We start from the raw sequence: 20,785 nt of genomic DNA, 5'->3' as shown, positions 1-20,785 counted from the left end.
ATCTTCTTGCTGTTACGACGGCGTTGAAATGCATAAAGGGCCTGTCCCACCAGCATGCGACTCCATGCGGCAAGCGCAACCTAACGTGGTTACTTGAGCCGTACGGCCTCGCGGGGCTGGTCCCACTTTGATCGCCGGAGCCGTATGGAGTTGTGTGGAGCTGGTCCCGACATTGCTCGGGGCTCCGAAAAACTGACACTGTTCAAAAATTACGCGCAGCAACGGCCCGCAGCCGCCTCGACACCGTACGAACCGCCTCGACGGGCGTGCGCAGCGTCTTGACACCGTACGTCATGCGCGAACTTCCCGTGGATTTCGCTCGAACTTCACGTCACTCACTCGACCTCCGCGCGTCCCCCCGCTTCCGGTTTGGTCGCGCTTGCCGCATGCAGGTCGCATGCTCGTGGGACAGGCCCTTAACTTCAAGGCCCTAACAACGTGAAGAATCCTGCGCACAGACTATGCAGAGGGTAGCAACTTTTCTACCAAAACATATAGAAAGCACAGAGTGCTGGAGTAACTCAGCGGGTCAGGCAGCATCTCTGGAGAACATGGATAGGTGACAGTAGTATCGAAATAGTTCAGTTTAGTTCATTGTCACGTGTACCGAGGTACAGTGAAAAGCTTTTTTGTTGCGCGCCAACCAGTCAGCGGAAAACCAATACAGGATTACAATCAGCCCATTTACGGTGTATAGATGAATGATAAGGGAATAACGTTCAGTGCAATGTAAAGCCAACAAAGTCCGATCAAGGATCGTGTGCGGACAGGACGTTGAAGGATGAGAAGCAGAAGCCAAGAAGTTCACACAGAGAGTGGTGAATCTCTGGAACTCTCTGCCACAGGGGGTAGTTGAGGCCAGTTCATTGGCTATATTTAAGAGGGAGTTAGATGTGGCCCTTGTGGCTAAGGGGATCAGGGGGTATGGAGAGAAGGCAGGTACGGGATACTAAGTTGGATGATCAGCCATGATCATATTGAATGGCAGTGCAGGCTCGAAGGGCCGAATGGCCTACTCCTGCACCTATTTTCTATGTTTCTATGTTTCAAAGTGGAAGCCAAGATACCGAACGGACACCACGACGAAAGGACAAGACGCAGAACGGACACGAAGCAGAAAAGCCGCTGAACGGACATCACTGGCCGGGGGGGAGACGGGAGCGTGGGGTGGGGGGAGCTTGAGCTTGTGTTTGTAAAATGGAGGTAGTGACTCTAAGCTGCTGCGATTGACACAGAGGTTTTTCGATGTCATGTTTGTAAATAGTTAAATTGTTGTATCTTGTTACATTTTAAAATAGTTATATAATAATTATACATGTGTATTCTTGCAGCAAATATAGATTTTTAAAAGTGTTTCAGTGTTTCATACCAATTTATCATTTCGGCTTCATGTGCATTTGGCATCAGATTGTTTTTCGGCTTAAAATCTGACGGGAAACGAACATGACGTCGAAAATCCTCTGTGGCAATCGCAGCAGCTTGGAGTCACTGCCACCATTTTACAAATGCAAGCTCATGCACACTCTCCCGTCTTCCCCCAGCCAGTGATGTGATGGATGCGGTGGTCTGGAGCAATCGCTGACAAATTCCATCCCTGAGAACGTCATGTCCGTTCAGCAGCTTTTCTGCTTCGTGTCCGTTCTGCGTCTTGTCCTTTCGGAGTGGTGTCCGTTCGGTATCTTGGCTTGTTGGCTTTTCTAGAGCAACTAAGCGGAACAGGTAGCATCTCTGGAGAGAAGGAATAGGTGACAATTCGGGTCCCCAGAGAGATCCTGCCCGTCCCACTGAGATACTCCAGCATTTTGTGTCTATCTTCGGTGTAAACCAGCATCTGCAGTTCCTTCCAACAATGTAGGCGCCGGCACAGTGCAGTTGGATCTTTTGGTTGCTGTTAGGGGAATGAATATGTGGACCCTTGGTATTAGTATAGTTTAGTTTAGTTTAGAGATACAGTTCAGAAATAGGCCCTTTGCCCCACCAAGTCCGTGCCGACCAGCGATCCCCGCAATTTAAACACTATCTTCCACACACTAGGGACAATTTACAATTATACCAAGCCAATTAACCTACAAAACTGCACGTCTTTGGAGTGTGGGAGCACCTGGAGAAAACCCACGCAGGTCACGGTGAGAACGTGCAAACTCCATAATAATAATAATACATTTTATTTTCGGGCGCCTTTCAAAGTCTCAAGGGCACCGACAAACTCTGTGCAGACAAGCACCCGTAGTCAGGGTCGTACCCGGGTCTCTGGCGCTGTGAGGCAGCAACTCTACCGCTGCGCCACTGTGCCGCCCTATCATATGTTAAACCAATCATTCCTGAGTTCCTAGTTAAAGGGCCAAGCTTGTTTTTTTTAAATCTGTGTGTAGTTTGTTCGTGAGAGACAGAAATCTGGCGTTTATTGAATGTGTTTGCTTTATTTTACAGAGAATAATAAGAGCTTCGAGATGTCATCATTCGTGGAGACGAAGGCTCTGGAACAGTTGACAAAATGTCCGGTGGAGTTTGTGGAGTATCCTATCAGGGAGATTGTATCGAGCTGCTCCTCATCCGGTGCAGAAATGCTCTCTCTATCACCATTTGTTGACAGTGACTTAATGGACCTTGTGCCACAAAGAGTAGTGTCCTGCAGCGGCCCGAGATGTGTTGAGTGATATAATCACATGGTTGCCAAAAGCTTCAACTCCCCCTCCCATTCCCACACTGACCTTTCTGTCCTGGGCCTCCTCCGTTGTCAGAGTGAGGCCCAGCGCAAATTGGAGGAACGGCATCTCGTGTTTTGCTTGGGCAGCTTTCACCCCAGCGGTATGAACATCGACTTAACTTCAAGTCACCCTTGGTTTCCCTCTCTCTCAATAGACAATAGACAATAGGTGCAGGAGTAGGCAATTCGGCCCTTCGAGCCAGCACCGCCATTGAATGTGATCATGGCTGATCATCCACAATCAATACCCCGTTCCTGCCTTCTCCCCATATCCCCTGACTTAAAAACCCTATCTAGCTCTCCCTTGAAAGTATCCAGAGAACCGGCCTCCACCGCCCTCTGAGGCAGAGAATTCCACAGACTCACAACTCTCCGTTCCAAATGGCTTACCCCTTATTCTTAAACTGTGTCCCCTTGTTCTGGACTCCCCCAACATCAGGAACATGTTTCCTGCTCTATCGTGTCCAAACCCTTATTAATCTTATATGTTTCAATAAGATACCCTCTCATCCTTCTAAACTCCAGAGTATACAAGCCCAGCCGCTACATTCTCTCAGCCTATGACAGTCCCGCCATCCCGGGAATTAACCTGTAAACCTACGCTGCACTCCCTCAATAGCAAGAATGTCCTTCCTCAAATTAGGGGACCAAAACTGCACACAATACTCCAAGTGTGGTCTCACTAGGGCCCTGTACAACTGCAGAAGGACATCTTTGCTCCTATACTCAACTCCTCTTGTTAGGAAGGCTTTCTTCACTGCCTCTGGTCGTCACATGGTCGACCTGTTTAGTTCCTATGTCTGTATGACTCGTTTTCACCTTTCCCCACCGCCAACAATGGACCGTTGTGGGCTCCACCTTTCCTTGATCCTCGCTGCTGCGTTTGATATGTTCTCTTGCATACCTTTCGCTAATTTGTTCCACGCATCTTTTCTTACCGCCCGTTCCCCCCCTCCCCCCCCCACGACCCTCAGTCTGAAGAAGGGTTCCCACCCGAAACGTCACCCATTCCTTCTCTCCAGAGATGCCGCCTGTCCCTTTTTTTTAAAATTTCAAAATAGACTTTATTCAATTGATAAATATATACAATTCATGAACCATGCGAAAAAAAAATTCATCCGACATTTTCGGAGACTATACAAATTGTTCAGTTCAGAGATGCTGCCTGTCCCGCTGAGTTATCCCAGCATTTTGTGTCTATCTCCGATTTAAACCAGCATCTGCAGCCCTCTCTGACATATCATGTGTTGAAACTCCACCTGGCACTGAATGTGTGAGACTGCTACATTGTTAAGAAGCAGGGACATCACATCCAGACACACACAGAACACAGGATGTTCTATACCTCAAGATACAGCAGCCTGACCCCTTGTGCCCCAGTTATGAAGCAATGCTGGTATAAGAAACATAGAAACATAGAAAATAGGTGCAGGAGTAGGCCATTCGGCCCTTCGAGCCTGCACCGCCATTCAATATGATCATGGCTGATCATCCAACCATGTATCCTGTACCTGCCTTCTCTCCATACCCCCTGATCCCACAAGGGCCACATCTAACTAACTCTTAAATATAGCCAATGAACTGGCCTCTTTCTGTGGCAGAGAATTCCACATATTCACCACTCTCTGTGTGAAACTTTTTTTTTCATCTCGGTCCTAAAAGATTTCCCCCTTATCCTTAAACTGTGACCCCTCGTTCTGGACTTCCCCAACATCGGGAACAATCTTCCTGCATCTAGCCTGTCCAACCCCTTAAGAAATGTGTAAGTTCCTATAAGATCCCCCCATCAATCTTCTAAATTCTAGCGAGTACAAGCCGAGTCTATCCAGTCTTTCTTTATATGAAAGTCCTCACATCCCAGGAATCAGTCTGGTGAACCTCCTCTGTACTCCCTCTATGGCAAGATCACCAATGTCCACCAGTTTCTGGAACAGTGCAGGAAGGAACTGCAGACGCTGGTTTACACCGAAGATAGACACAAAATGCTGGAGTAATTCAGCGGGGACAGGTAGCATCTCTGGAGAGAAGGATTGGGTGACGTTTCAGATCGAAATCCTTCTTCAGACTAGTTAGGGATAAGGGAAACGAGAGATATAGACGGTGATGTGGAAAGATAAAGACTCTCAACCTGAAGAAGGGTCTCGACCCAGATCTTCTTCTGACCCTTCGCTCCATAGATGCTGCTGCACCCGCTGAGTTTCTCCAGCAATTTTGTGTACCTTCGATCTTCCAGCATCTGCAGTTCCTTCTTGAATGCTTCCTGACCCGCTGGGTTACTCCAGCTTTTTTTTTGCAAAAAATATGAAATCACCATTTGACTTCACAATAGGGCAGAGGAACTTCAGGCGCTTGGAAAGGTGCCCAGCATATTTTTGAACCCAAATAATGTGCTTCGGAAAATTGACACAAAGTGCTGGAGTAATTCAGCGGGTCAGGCAGCATCTTTGGAGAACGTGGACAGCTGAAGTCTAAAGAAGGGTGCCGACCCGAAAGGTCACCTATCCACGTTCTCGTTCTCCAGGCATGCTGCCGGACCGGCTGAGTTACTCCAGCCCTTTGTGTCCTTTTTGTGTCAAAAAACGGCCAATGTTGCACCTAGTCACCAGTTGCCTCGAATCAGACTGTACTTCCTGACATTGACCACCGCGTGGCGCTGTGCCTCAGCTGAAGTTGATAACCCAGGCTGATCGCAGAGTTGCAGCCTCACAGTGCCAGGTTCGATCCTGACCACGGGCGCTGTCTGCACGGAGTTTGCACGTTCTCCCCGTGACCGGCTTGGGTTTTCTCTGGGTGCTCCGGTTTCCTCCCACACTCCAAAGAAGTCCGGGTTTGTAGGTTAATTGGCTTCGGTAAAAGTGTAAACTGTCCCAGGTGTGTGTGGGGTATCTGCACACCTTTAGAGTGTGGGAGGAAATCGGAGCACCTGGAGAAAACCCACGCAGGTCACAGGGAGAACGTGCAAACTACGGACAGACAGCATAGAAACATAGAAAATAGGTGCATGAGGATGCCATTTGGCCCTTCGAGCCTGCACCGCCATTAATTGTGATCATGGCTGATCATCCACAATTAGTAAACCCGTGCCTGCCTTCTCCCCATATCCCTTGACTCCGCTAGCCCTAAGAGCTCTATCTAACTCTTTTAAATTCATCCAGTGATTTGGCCTCCACTGTCCTCTGTGGCAGAGAATTCCACAAATTCACAACTCTCTGGATGAAAAAGCTCATTCTCATCTCAGTTTTAAATGGCCTCCCCTTTATCCTTAGACTGTGGCCCCTGGTTCTGAATTCCCCCAACATTGGGAACATTTTTGCTGCAACTAGCTTGCCAAGTCCTTTTATAATTCTATACCTCATCCTTCTAAACTCTAGTGAATACAAGCCTATTCTTTTCAATCTTTCCTCATGTGACAGTCCCGCCATCCCGGGGATCAATCTCGTGAAACTACGCTGCACAGCCTCAATCACAAGGATGTCCTTCCACAAATTAGGAGACCAAAACTGCACACAATACTCCAGATGTGGTCTCACCAGGGCCCTGTACAACTGCAGAAGGACCTCTTTACTCCTGTACTCAAATCCTCTTGTTATGAAGGCCAACATGCCATTAGCTTTCTTCACTGCCTGCTGTACCTGCATGCTTACTTTCAGTGACTGGTGTACAAGGACACCCAGGTCTCGTTGCACTTCCCTTTTTCCTAATCTGACACCATTGAGATAATAAGCTGCCTCCTTGTTCTTGCCGCCAAAGTGGATCACCTCACATTCATCAGTGATTTCCTACCTGGGGTCATATGCCCCAAAGGGGCCATGGCAAATTTCAGTGGGGGCTACAGAAAAAATTGGGGATTTAGGGGGCTACAGTATCAATGTAGGGGGCCACTTATTTTCCGCTAATAATGTCAGGGGGGCCACAGAAAAATTAAAGAGCCCAAGGGGGCCACGTTCTCCAGAGATGCTGCCTGACCCGCTGAATTACTCCAGCACTTTGTGTCAATTTTCCCAAGGTTGGGATCTATATTATACTGCAACTGCCATGCATCTGCCCACTCACTCAACCTGTCCAAGTCACCCTGCAACCTCCTAGCATCCTCCTCGCAGTTCACACTGCCACCCAGCTTTGTGTCAGCTGCAAGTCAGGATCGAACCTGCTGTCAGAATTGAACCCGAGTCTCTGGTGCTGTGAGGCAGCAACTCTGGGATTTGGGATGTTGGTTATGCTTCCATGTGCACAAAGACTTTGTGTGTCCGTCACTTTCTGCTTACTCTTCCTGAGTGAACGCTCTGCAGATATAACAAGCGACAACTCAGCCGTATCTATCCCAAGGGGACGCGGGTGGATTCCTCCAACTACATGCCTCAGGTATTCTGGAATGCCGGATGTCACCTGGTGGCCCTGAACTTCCAGACGTTAGGTGAGTTGCACGCGTTTCCGAAGATTCTGATAGGTACAGCGGGGAAACACCGAGCCCGTGCCGACCAGCGATCTCCCGCACATCAACACTACCCTACACACACTAGGGACAAGCCAATTAACATGCAAACCTGTACGTGTTTGGTGTGTGGGAGGACACCGAAGATCTCGGCGAAAACCCACTCGGGTCAGTTTCAAGTTTCGTTCAGTTTCGGTTTAGTTTGTTGTCACGTGTACCGAGGTACAGTGAAAAGCTTTATAACATTCACGGATGTTACGACAGGCTGGATCCCGCATGGCTTGCGTCCACAGTCACTCACGGGTCACTCCCTCAAGACATGGAGCCCTGAGGGGGAGGTGGGGGATCGGCAGGGCGGCGCAGCGGTAGAGTTGCTGCCTTACAGCGCCAGAGACCCAGGTTCGATCCTGACCACGGGTGCAGTCCGTACGGAATTTGTACGTTCTCCGGGTGCTCCAGTTTCCTCCCACATTCCAAAGACGATAGACAATAGGTGCAGGAGTAGGCCATTCAGCCCTTCGAGCCAGCACTGCCATTCACTGTGATCACGGCTGATCAACCCCAATCAGTACCCCATTCCTGCCTCCTCCCCACATCCCCTGACTCCGCTATCTTTAAGAGATATCTATGAGACGTTATCTCCGCTATCTCAGACGTACAGGTTTGTAGGTTAATTGGCTTCGTTAAAAGTGTAAAATGTCCCTAGTGTGTTTGATAGCGTTAGTGTGCGGGGATCGCTGGTCGGCGCAGACTCGGTGGGCCGAAGGGCCTGTTTCCGTGCTGTATTGCGAAGCGAAACCTTTCTTTAAAAACTAACTAAAATGTTTTGTTTCTGTGGCGAATGGTTTGCACAGACCTGGCCATGCAGCTGAACATGGGGATGTTCGAACACAACGGGAAGAGTGGCTTCCGCCTGAAGCCAGAGTTCATGAGACGAACGGACAAACACTTTGACCCTTTCACCGAGAGCACAGTTGACGGCATCGTGGCCAACACCCTCTCAGTGAAGGTACGGTGACACAGCGGAGGTAGAGTCGCTGCCTCACAGCGCCAGAGGCACAGGTTCAATCCCGACTACGGGTACACTCTGGAGTTTAGAAGGGGATCTTATTGAAACATGTAAGATCATTAAGGGCTTGGACACGCTAGAGGCAGGAAACATGTTCCCGATGTTGGGGGAGTCCAGAACCAGGGGCCACAGTTTTAGAATAATACCCCTGTCCCACTTAGGAAACCTGAACGTAAACCTCTGGAGACTTTGCCCCCCACCCAAGGTTTCCGTGCGGTTCCCGGAGGTTTTTGTCAGTCTCCCTACCTGCTTCCACTACCTGCAACCTCCGGCAACCACCTGCAACCTCTGGGAATCGCATGGAAACCTTGGGTGGGGCGCAAAGTCTCCAGAGGTTTCCGTTCAGGTTTCCTAAGTGGGACAGGGACATAAGGAGTAAGCCATTTAGAATGGAGATGAGGAAACACTTTTTTGCACAGAGAGTTGTGAATCTGTGGAATTCTCTGCCTCAGAGGGCGGTGGAGGCCGGTTCTCTGGATGCTTTCAAGAGAGAGCTAGATGGGGCTCTTAAAGATAGCGGAGTCAGGGGATATGGGGAGACGGCAGGAACGGGGTACTGATTGGGGATGATCAGCCATGATCACATTGAATGGCAGTGCTGGCTTGAAGGGCTGTATGGCCTACTCCTGCACCATTTGTCTATTGTCTATTGTCAGACCGACATGTCCCATCTACATGTCCCAGCTACAAGCATTTGGCCCATATCCCTCCAAACCTGTCTTATCCACGTACCTGTCTAACTGTTCATAAAACATTGTGATAGTGCTGGCATGAAGGGCCAAATGGCCTAGTCCTGCAACTATTGTCTATTGTCTATTGCCCCCAAGTGTCCAAAATAATACTGCAAGGTATATCTAGACAAAATAATATAATATGCTGACAGTATCTAGCCTAAACATAAATGGCTCCTACAGTGTCTATCTGGAGTTGATCTCCAGGGGCTGTTTGACTGAGACTCAAGGGCAACAATGGTGACATCTCCAATGTGATTTTTTTTTAAATCTTCCCTTTCAGGTTATCTCTGGCCAGTTTCTTTCTGATAAGAAGGTTGGGACGTACGTGGAGATCGACATGTTTGGTCTACCGGTGGACACAAGACGGAAGGCCTTCAAAACGAAAACTTTGCAGAACGCGGTGAATCCTGTCTGGGAGGATGAGCCCATTGTGTTTAAGAAGGTTTGTACTGTGGTCCATTCTATAAGATCACCCCCTCATCCTTCTAAACTCCAGTGAATACAAGCTTAGTCTTTTCAATCTTTCCTCATATGACAGCCCCGCCATCCCAGGAATCAATCTCGTGAACCTACGCTGCACTGCCTCAATCATAAGGATGATCTCAATCTCTCGTCTCCCTCTCCCCCGACCCTCAGTCTGAAGAAGGGTCTCGACCCGAAACATCACCCACTCCTCCTCTCCAGAGATGCTGCCTGACCCGCTGAGTTACTCCAGCACTTTGCGCCTATCTTCGGTGTAAACCAGCATCTGCAGTTCCTTCCTGCGCACACTGAGTTTTATTTTAGTTCCCTGCGCCCTCCACAGGACAAGGGAAGGACGTAGCACTTTGTCACAGTTAGTTCACAAGTGCCAGCGTCGTTGATTAAGAGTTCACTCGTGAAGGAGCTGTGTCGGCATTTGTTTCGGGCCGTTGAGCTGGAATATGGCGGACCTGCTGACTCAGCATCCATTAATCCCCGGGCCAATGTCAACAGCTCCTTATTCCCGCTGTCCTCGTTGTACTCCGCACCACCTCCGCCCCACAAGCGATCGTCTAAAACAAGGTGACCCTCACTTCACTCACTTACGGGGAGAGGAGGCAGGAGAATGGGGGGCAGGAGGGAGAGGTAGGTCAGCCATGATTGAATGGTGGAGTAGACTTGATGGGCCGAATGGCCTAATTCTACACCGATCACTTATGACTCCGAATCCTACACAGTTACCCTGGGCTCTCAGCTATGCACCCACATTGTTAATTGTCTTTGCTAATTGAGGGCTAAACATAGACACATAGAAGGGTCTCGACCTGAAACGTCGCCTCTTCCTTCGCTCCATAGATGCTGCCTCACCCGCTGAGTTTCTCCAGCATTTTCGTCTGCCTTCGATTTTGCCAGCATCTGCAGTTCCTTCTTAAACACCAAGTGATAGAGTAACTCAGCGGGACAGGCAGCATCTCTGGAGAGAAGGAATGGGTGACGTTTCACGTCGAGACCCTTCTTCAGACTGAGAGTCAGAGGGAGAGGGAGACACAGAGATATGGAAGTGCGGGGTGTGAAAACAGGACAAAGGGAATGGAGATCTAGGTGGGACATGTTGCTCGGTGTGGGCAAGTTGGGGTGAAGGGCCTGTTTCCATACTATCACTCTATGACTCTATGACATTTCAGGTCGTGCTGCCATCATTGTCTTCCTTGAGAGGATCTCTGTCTATGAAGAAGGAGGTAGATTTATTGGCCACAGAATAATGCCCGTGCAGGCCATCCGTCCAGGTAAGACCAATACACGAGTGAGTGAGTGGATGAATAGTGAGAGAGTGGATGTGGAGAGGATGCTTCCACTAGTGCGGGAGTCCAGGACCAGAGGGCACAGCCTCAGAATTAAAGGACATTCCTTTAGGAAGGAGATAGGGAGGAACTTCTTTAGTCAGAGGGTGGGGAAATGTGGGATTCTTTGCCACAGACGGCTGTGGAGGCCAAGGCAATGGATGTGTTTAAGGCAGAGATGATAGATTCTTGATTAGTACAGGTGTCATGGGTTATGGGGAGAAGGCGGGGGAATGGGGTTAGGAGGGAGAGATAGATCAGCTATGATTGAATGGTGGAGTAGAGTTGATGGGCCAAAAGGCTGGATTCTGCACTTATGAGTTATGAACTTTTGAATGAATGAATGAATGTTGAGTGAGTGAATGAATGTTGAGTGAGTGAATGAATGAATGTATGAATGAATGATTGAATGTTGAGTGAGTGAATGAATGAATGAATGTATGATGAATGAATTAATGAGTGAATGATTGAATGAATGAATGATGAATGAGTGAATGGATGAATAAATGAATGAGTGAATGCATGAGTGAGTGAATGATTGAGTGAATGGATGTATGAATTGAGCGGATGCATGAATGAATGAGTGAGTGAATGGATGAATGAATGAGTGAGTGAATGAATGAGCGAATGAGTGAATGGGTGAATGAGTGAATGGGTGAATGAGTGAGTGAATGAGTGAGTGAATGAATGAGTGAGTGAATGCGTGAATGAATGAGTGAGTGAGTGAGTGAGTGAGTGAATGAGACTTCATTGCCATGTGTATAGTGCCTACTGTAGGTATTGTGAAAAGCTTTGCTTTTGCAGACAACCCTGGCTGTACACGTGTTATCTCGTGTCTACTCGCTGATAATGTTACGAAAGTACCGAACTATCCTATCTATTGCCTGCAGCCGCACGTAGCAGCAAACCTCCCCCCCTCACCCCCCCCCCCCCACAACGCCAGGTCCCCCTTCGTTCTCGGCGCGCACCCCCCCCCCCCTTCCCCTTTCCTCTCCCTCAGCCCCCCTTTGTTCCGTTAGTTATAGAGTGATACAGTGTAGAAACAGGCCTGTAATGGCAATTTCAACGCCCATCTACATATCAAAAGCCCACCCCAAGCGTACAAAATAGTTCTGCAAGAAATATCTGGACAAAATGAGACAATATGCGAACAGTAACTAGCCTAAGCAAGAATGGCTCCCACAAGGCCCTTCGGCCCAACTTGCCCACACCGGCCAACATGTCCCAGCTACACTAGTCCCACCCATTCCAGTTTGACCACATCTAACATGGTGATCAAAACTGAATACAATACTCTAAACGTGGCCTCACCAATATCTTATACAACTGCAACATGCCCTCCCAACTTCCATAATACTCCGACTAATGCAGGCCAATGTGCCAAAACCCTTTTTGACCACCCAATCTACCTACCAGATCATGGACAGTTTCTTCCCAGCTGTTATTGGGCAACGGAACTATCCCACCAACAACTAGAGAGCTGTCTTAGAGTCATAGGGTTACACAGTGTGGAAACAGGCCCTTCGGCCCAACTCGCCCACACTGGCCAACAACCTTCTTCTTGCGTATGACGTGCATAGCCAAAAGTTGTAGGACAACTTGTTCTATTTGATTGTGCACGCCGGGTTGATTGCATTCGTCGAAGCAGGGCGGACCACGTGAAGGTTGCAATCTCCCACCCCGGCCAACAATGTCCCAACTACACTAGTCCCACCTGCCTGCGCTTGGTCCATATCCCTCCAAACCTGTCCTATCCATGTAGTTGTCTAACTGTTTATTAAACGTTGGGGTGGTCACTGCCTCAACTACCTCCTCTGGCTGCTGGTTCCATACACCCACCACCCTTTGTGTGTAGTTCTCGACGTCACCTCTGACCCCCCCGCCAGGCAGGTCCCCCTTCATTCTCCGACAGTCCCTCTCTCTCTCCGACATGCTCCCATCTCTACATTGCTCAGTGTTTTCCCCCCCGTGACCCTGGTTGTCTGAAACGTTGCAGGTTATCGCTACATCTGCCTGAGGAATGAGCGGAACCAGCCGTTGATGCTCCCTGCAATCTTCGTCTACATCGAGGTTAAGGATTATGTCCCCGACACCTTCGCAGGTAAAAGCAGCCGGCTTACCTCTCGTTTAGTTCGCTGACTCTCGTGAGGAATAGGGGCGACAGGGTAGCGCGGCGGTAGAGTTGCCACCTCACAGCACCAGAGACCCGGGTTCGATCCAATAGACAATAGACAATAGGTGCAGGAGTACGCCATTCGGCCTTTCGAACCAGCACTGCCATTCAATGCTGATCATCCCCAATCAGTACCCCGTTCCTGCCTTCTCCCCGTATCCCCTGACTCCACTATCTTTAAGAGCCCTATCTAGCTGTCTTGAAAGCATCCAGAGAACCTGCGTCCACCGCCCTCTGAGGCAGAGAATTCCACAGACTCACTACTCTCTGTGAAAAAAAGTGTTTCCTCGTCTCCGTTCTTAATGGCTTACCCCTTATTCTTAAACTGTGGCCCCTGGTTCTGGACTCCCCCAACATCGGGAACATGTTTCCTGCCACTAGCATGTCCAAACCCTTAATAATCTTATATGTTTCAATGAGATATCCTCTTCTAAACTCCAGAGTGTACAAGCCCAGCTGCTCCATTCTCTCAGCATATGACCGTCCCACCATCCCGGGAATTAACCTTGTAAACCTACGCTGTACTCCCTCAATAGCAAGAATGTCCTTCCTCAAATTCGGGGACCAAAACTGCACACAAAACTCCAGGTGTGGTCTCACTAGGGCTCCGTACAACTGCAGAACTAACTATCCCAACTATGATTGCTGTCTGCACGGAGTTTGCACGTTCTCCCCGTGACCCGCGTGGGTTTCCTCCGAGATTTTCGGTTTCCTCCCACACTCCAAAGACTTGTAGGTTTGTGTGTGAAAGAACTGCAGATGCTGGATAAAATCGAAGGTAGACACAAAATACTGGAGTAACTCAACGGGTGAGGCACCATCTATGGAGAGGAACGGATGATGTTTAGGTATGTGAAGAGGAAAAAAATAGTTAAGACCACAGTTGGCCCCTTGAAGACTGAAAAAGGTGAATTTATTATGGGGAACAAGGAAATGGCAGAATAGCTGAACGGGTACTTTGGATCTGTCTTCACTAAGGAGGACACAAACAATCTTCCTGATATAGTAGTGGCCAGAGGATCTGGGGTAACGGAGGAACTGAAGGAAATGCACGTTAGGCAGGAAATTGTGTTGGATAGACTGATGGGACTGAATGCTAATAAATCCCCAGGGCCTGATGGTCTGCATCCCAGGGTACTTAAGGAAGTGGCTCTAGAAATCGTGGATGTATAGGTGATCATTTTCCAATGTTCTATAGATTCAGGATCATTTCCTGTGGATTGGAGGGTAGCTAATATTATCCCACTTTTAAAGAGAGAAAACAGAGAATTATAGACCAGTTAGCCTGACATCGGTGGTGGGAAAGATGCTGGAGTCAATTATAAAAGATGAAATAGCCGCACATTTGGATAGCAGTGGCAGGATCGGTCCAGGTCAGCATGGATTTACGAGGGGGGGAATCATGCTTGACTAATCTTCTGAAATGTTTTGAGGATTTAACTAGGAGAATGGACAAGGAAGAGCCAGTGGATGTAGTGTACCTGGACTTCCTGAAAGCCTTTGATAAGGTCCCACATAGGAGATTAGTGGGCAAAACTAGAGGATGTGGGCTTTCTCCCACACTCCAGAGATGTGCAGGTTTGTAGGTTAATTAGCTTGGTATATATGTAAAATTGTCCCTGTGTGTGAAAGAACTGCAGATGCTGGTTTAAATCGAAGGTAGACACAAAATGCTGGAGTAACTCAGTGGGTGAGGCAGCATCTCAGTGAAGAAGGAATAGGCAATGTTTCGGGTTGACACCCTTCTTTAGACAATTGTAAATTGTCCCCAGTGTATGTGGGATAGCATTAATGTACGGGGATCGCTGGTCGGCGCGGACTCGGTGGGCCGAAGGGCCCGTTTCCGCGCCGTATCTCCAAACTAAACAAAACTAAACTAAACAGCGACTGGTTTAACTTGCGTAAACGTTAACAGTTCGATTTCCTTTACCGCTACAGATGTGATTGAGGCCCTGTCTAACCCAATTCGATACGTGAATCTGATGGAGCAGAGAGCGCAGCAGCTCGTGGCTCTGACACTGGAGGACGAGGAAGAAGAAAAGAAAGACGTAAGCAACACCTTCCCCTTGTTCAGTGCCCAGCAGCGGCACGGTGGCGCTGCGGTAGAGTTGCTGCCTCACAGCGCCAGAGACCCGGGTTCGATCCTGACTACGGGTGCTTCTGTACGGAGTTTGCATGTTCTCCCCATGACCTACGTGGGTTTTCTCCGGGATCTCCAGTTTTCTCCCACACTCCAAAGACGTACAGGTTTGCAGGTTAGTTGGCTTGGTATAAATGTACAAAATTGTCCCTAGTGTGTGCAGGATAGTGTTAATGAGCGGGGATCGCTGGTCGGCGCGGACTCGGTAGGTTAAAGTCCACGCTGTATCTCTGAACTAAACATAGAAACATAGAAATTAGGTGCAGGAGTAGGCCATTCGGCCCTTCGAGCCTGCACCGCCATTCAATATGATCATGGCTGATCATCCAACAGTATCCCGTACCTGCCTTCTCTCCATACCCTCTTATCCCCTTAGCCACAAGGGCCACATCTAACTCCCTCTTAAATATAGCCAATGAACTGGCCACAACTACCCTCTGTGGCAGAGAGTTCCAGAGATTCACCACTCTCTGTGTGAAAAAAGTTCTTCTCATCTCGGTTTTAAAGGATTTCCCCCTTATCCTCAAGCTGTGCCCCGTTGTCCTGGACTTCCCTAATATCGGGAACAATCTTCCTGCATCTAGCCTGTCCAACCCCTTAAGAATTTTGTAAGTTTCTATAAGATCCCCTCTCAATCTCCTAAATTCTAGAGAGTATAAACCAAGTCTATCCAGTCTTTCTTCATAAAACAAACGACACAGCACTGGGTTTAAGCCCAAAAACCCCAATGACTTGAATTCCAACCTGCACATGATGTGGAGTTTGCATGTTCTCCCTGTGACCACTTGGGTTTCCTCCCATATCCCAAAGAAATGCGGGCATGTGGGTTAATAGGGCTGATGTAAAATTAGCTCTCGTGTACACGTTGGGAATGAATGAGAAAGTGGAATAAACATGAACTAATGGTGATCGATGAGGTACAAACTCTGACATATTCGCCGCCTCCAACGGGATCCCACCACTGCCCACATCTTCCCATCTCCTTCTCTTTCGACTTTACGCAGAGACCACTCCCTCTGTAACTCCCTGGTCAATTCATCCCTTCCCACAGAAATCACCCCCTCCCCTGGTACTTTCCCTTGTACTTCAACTCCCCCTCCTGTTCCGATTCCGACCTTTCTGTCCTGGATCCTCCTCCATGGCCAGAGTGAGTCCCACCACAAATTGGAGGAGCAGCACCTCACATTTCGCTTGGGTAGTTTACACCCCAGCGGTATGAACATTGACTTCTCCAATTTCAGGTAGGCCTCTTTCCCTCTTTCCCCTCCCCTTCCCAGCTCTCCCACAGCCCCCACTGTCTCCGCCTCTTCCTTTCTTCTTCCCGCCCCCCTCCACCCCCACATCAGTCTGAAGAAGGGTCTCGACCCGAAACGTCACCTATTCCTTCGCTCCTTAGATGCTGCCTCACCCGCAGAGTTTCTCCAGCATTTTTTATCTACCTTTAATGGCGATCAGTGGTCGGCATGGACTCTGTTTCTATGGATGACGAGTGATGGAGCTGTGCTAACTCCAGGCCTTGTGAATGTTTGTGAACGGCACTGTTAATGTAAACTAACGATTTAACAGCGCTGAAACAGGCCCTTTGGCCCACCGAGTCCACGCAGGCCGGCAATCCCCGCACACTAGCACTAAAACTCAGACTTTGTGTTGGCCAACACCAGCAAAAGAAGGGCCCCGACCCGAAACGTCACCCATTCCTTCTCTCCAGAGACGCTGCCTGTCCCGCTGGGTTTCTCCAGCATTATGTTTCCACCTTCGGTGTAAACCAGCATCTGCAGTTCCTTCCTACACGTAATGTTTTTAAGGACCATTCATAGTCACAGAATGATACTACGTGGAAACAGGCCCAACCTGCCCACACCGGCCAACATGTCCCAGCTACACTGGTCCCACCTACCCACGTTTGACCCATATCCCTCCAAACCTGTCCCCTCCACGTACCTGTCCAACTGCTTCTTAAACGTTGGGACAGTCCCTGCCTCAACGACCTCCTCTGGCAACTCGTTCCATACACCCACCACCCTTAGTTTGGTTTAGTTCAGTTCAGTGCTGAGGTATTTTCGGTGTGAACCAGCACCTGCAGTTCCTTCCCGCACCACCGTGTGCACCTCAGGCTTATAATTGGAATTTCGGGTCGAATGATCATGAGACAGGTTACTGCTCTGGTGCATGAAATATGACCAGTGAAGCAGGCTCAGTTAATTGCCTCTCAGAGTTCCCTCTCTTCCACTGGAAGGGAAAGTATAAATTGCTGCAGTCAGCCGTTGACAGGCCTGCACAAAAACTGGGGTGACAATTCATTTTCATGCCCAAGTTAACAATTGCATAGTCGATGTGATACATCCATGAATCAACTGGACATAGTGTAATTTTCCAGAGTAAGTTTGTTCTTTGAGTCAGTCAGTAAATCTAGTCTTTGCGCAACATTCTACCATTTGACCTTGACCAATTATCCCTGCGTCTGTCTGATGCAGAATCATTTTTTAATATGGTTCACCATTTAGTTCAGTTGAGAGATACAGCGCGGAAACAGGCCCTTCGGCCCACCGAGTCCGCGACAACCACCAGCCATCACCGCACGCTGTCCTGCACGCACTAGGGACAAGTCACACATTTTTACAGAAAGCCAATTAACCTACAAACCTGTATGTCATAGGAATGTGGGAGGAAGCTGGCGAACCCGGAGAAAACCCACGCAGGTCACACGGGGGAGGACGTATAAAATTCCGTGCAGACAGCACCCGCAGTCAGGATCGAACCGGGGTCTTTGGCGCTGTGAGGCAGCAACTCTACCGCTGTGCCACCGTGGGTTGGAGTTTATTGGGTCAAGCATTTCTGATTCTTATTTTCCTTCGCTTTGTATTTTGTAATTTTGAAGTGTGTCTTGTAGTTGCTGCCTTACAGCACCAGAGATCCGGATTCGATCCTGACCTCGGGTGCTGCCTGTATGGAGTCTGTACGTTCTCCCTGTGACTGCGTGGGTTTTATCCGGGTGCTCCGGTTTGTTCCCGCGCTCCTAAAGACATAAAGGTTTGCAGGTTAATTGCAGGCTTCGGTAAAAAGTTGCAGTGTCCCGGGTTTGTGTTATACAGCGCAAGTGTACGGGGTGATCGCTGGTCGGTGCGGACTCGGTGGGCTGAAGGGCCTGTTTCCACGCTGCATCTCTAATGTCCAGAGTCTGATTATTACTAAAGACTACTAAGTGGTCAAGATGTACCTTCATCACCCCAGTCCCCCTGTCTGTGTGGCTTATTGGCACACCTGGCGGAGTTGCTGACTCACAAAACCAAAGACCCGGGTTCGATCCTGACCTCAGGTGCTCTCTATGTGGAGTTTGCATGTGACCTCCGGGTGCGCCAGTTTCCACCCACTTCCCAAAGACGTGCAGGTTTGTAGGCTAATTGACCTTTGTAAATTGGCCCGAGCGTTTAAGGGAGTGGAAGATAATTCTCAGAATGGCAGGCAGTGACTAGTGGGGTACTAGTGGGAAGGCAGCAGAATGGGGTTCGGAGAGAAGGATCAGTCATGATTGAATGGTGGAGTAGACCCGATGGGCCGAATGGCCTAATTCTACTCCTCCCGATCACTTTCAACTTACAAGGGGCAATCTTCTAGAGGTGCACAAAATCATGAGAGGAATAGATCGGGTAGACGCACAGAGTCGCTTGCCCAGAGTATCGAGGACCAGAGAACACAGGTTTAAAGTGAGGGGGAGAAAGATTTAATAGGATTTAAAGCGGTGGTGGGTGTACGGAATGAGCTGCTGGAGGACGTCGTTGAGGCAGGGACATAGAAACATAGAAACTAGGTGCAGGAGTAGGCCATTCGACCCTTCGAGCCTGCACCGGCATTCAATATGATCATGGCTGATCATCCAACTCAGTATCCTGTACCTGCCTTCTCTCCATAACTCCTGATCCCAAGGGCCACATCTAACTCCCTCTTAAATATAGCCAATGAACTGGCCTCAACTACCCTCTGTGGCAGAGAATTCCAGAATTCCAGGGACTATCGCAACGTTTAAGAAACATTTGCACATGTACATGGATTGGGCAGGTTGAGGGGATATGGGCCAAACGCAGGCAGGTGGAGCTAGTGTAGATGGGAGTTACATAGAAACATAGAAATTAGGTGCAGGAGTAGGCCATTCGGCCCTTCGAGCCTGCTAGTGTTAGACACAAAATGTTGGAGTAACTCAGCGGGATAGCCATCAAGCATCTCTGTGTGGCTGGGATGTTGATCGGTGTGGGCAAATAGGGCCGAAGGGCCCGTTTCCGCCCGGTATGCCTCTATGAGCACATCAAAGATGCTGTACACACACTGTAACGTGCTTAGGGGCGTCAGTCTGTGTAAAGGCATTGTGTCAATGCAACTCATTTTGTTAAATGTGCCTAATTATCTGAAGAGCCTTGGCAGTGGCTGCTGCAATTGTCCTACCCATTGACCAGTGAGGGTATGTTTAAAAAGCCTCTTGAAGCTGGTTTGTGATTGGCGATTGGCTAGCAGGACTTCCCTCCGTTGGTTGCCAGGGAACATGTTTCAGTCGCTCGAACGATAACTGGAGGATTTTTGGTGACTCAGAGCTTTTGAAAAGAGACTGGAAAAAAAAAACACCTCAGAATTTCCCCCATTTTGATGAAGGCCATGCATGCAATGCCCAGAGACGATGAGATGCCTCGGGCAATGGCCACCATTAATCTGGATTCAAGCCCAGATAACAGCCCACAGGTGGCGGACACAGCAGCGCTCGACTCTGTGAGTATCTCAGCCCATTTTCTCAAGCCGAGGGAGTCTCTTGCTTTTGGGAAGGATGTGCTCATTGCCTAATTGTCCCGACAGTCCACTTCGAATGTAAAGGTCTATTTTTTCTGACTGACCTCTCGGGTCGCTGAAACGCTTGTAGCGTTCGATTAAGCCGAGTCAGATTGGAACCGGGTTCAGCTGTTTATTTTTCACTCAGCGATTCCCGAGGCGGGAAGACCTCGATGTTACGGCCACCAATTGGGCGGTCACGGTGGCGCAGCGGTAGAGTTGCTGCCTTCCAGCCCTCGCAGCGCCAGAGACCCGGGTTCGATCCCGACCATGGGCGCTGCCTGTACGGAGTTTCTACGTTCTCCCTGTGACCTGTGTGGGTTTTTCTCCCAGATCCCACACTCAGAAGACGTACAGGTTTGTAGGCTAATTGGCTTGGTATGAATGTAAATTGTCCCTAGAGTGTGTGTGTGTGTGTGTGTGTAGGATAGTGTTAGTGTGCAGGGATCGCTGGTCGGCGGGGAATCGTTGGGCCGAAGGGCCTGTTTCCACGCTGTAACTATAAACTAAATGAAACAGTTGCCTGATTGACTGGAATTAATTCATTGGATATAATGAAGTTTTTCATTTGGCCTGGACAGAGCAAGGCAGTGTGACAATGTATATGACATTTTTGGTCAAGTCCCTTCTTCAGATCTGAATTGGCAGCTTTCCATGTTCTCCGGAGATGCTGCCTGACCCACTGAATTACACTGTTGAACATTGACTTCTCCAATTTCAGGCAGTTCTTGCTTTCTCCCTCCTTCCCCTCCTCTTCCCAGCTCTCCCACAGCCCACTGTCTCCGCCTCTTCCTTTCTTTACCCACCTGCCCCCTCACCACCACCACATTAGTCTGAAGAACCCGAAACGTCGCCTATTCCTTCGCTCCATAGATGCCGTCTCACCCGCTGAGTTTCTTTTTTGTCTTCCACTGAG

At 49.1% G+C, this 20,785-nt stretch overlaps 1 protein-coding gene across 1 annotated transcript in view; it reads left to right on the top strand.

Annotated features, from left to right (window-relative positions):
- Window positions 1-20,785, top strand: part of LOC129699288 (1-phosphatidylinositol 4,5-bisphosphate phosphodiesterase beta-1) — a 660,784-nt gene that overhangs the window by 569,055 nt on the left and 70,944 nt on the right. Inside the window, 8 exon segments of the mRNA XM_055638950.1 lie at window positions 2,431-2,515; window positions 6,997-7,121; window positions 7,994-8,148; window positions 9,223-9,384; window positions 10,589-10,615; window positions 10,618-10,690; window positions 12,741-12,845; window positions 14,856-14,965. Of these exon segments, the coding sequence (XP_055494925.1) occupies window positions 2,431-2,515; window positions 6,997-7,121; window positions 7,994-8,148; window positions 9,223-9,384; window positions 10,589-10,615; window positions 10,618-10,690; window positions 12,741-12,845; window positions 14,856-14,965 (842 nt within the window).

The sequence above is a fragment of the Leucoraja erinacea genome, chromosome 8 (assembly GCF_028641065.1).
Source record: "Leucoraja erinacea ecotype New England chromosome 8, Leri_hhj_1, whole genome shotgun sequence".
Classification (NCBI taxonomy): domain Eukaryota; kingdom Metazoa; phylum Chordata; class Chondrichthyes; order Rajiformes; family Rajidae; genus Leucoraja; species Leucoraja erinaceus.
The sequence above is the reverse complement of the archived record's forward strand: the minus strand, read 5'-3'. Positions and strand labels throughout refer to the sequence as shown.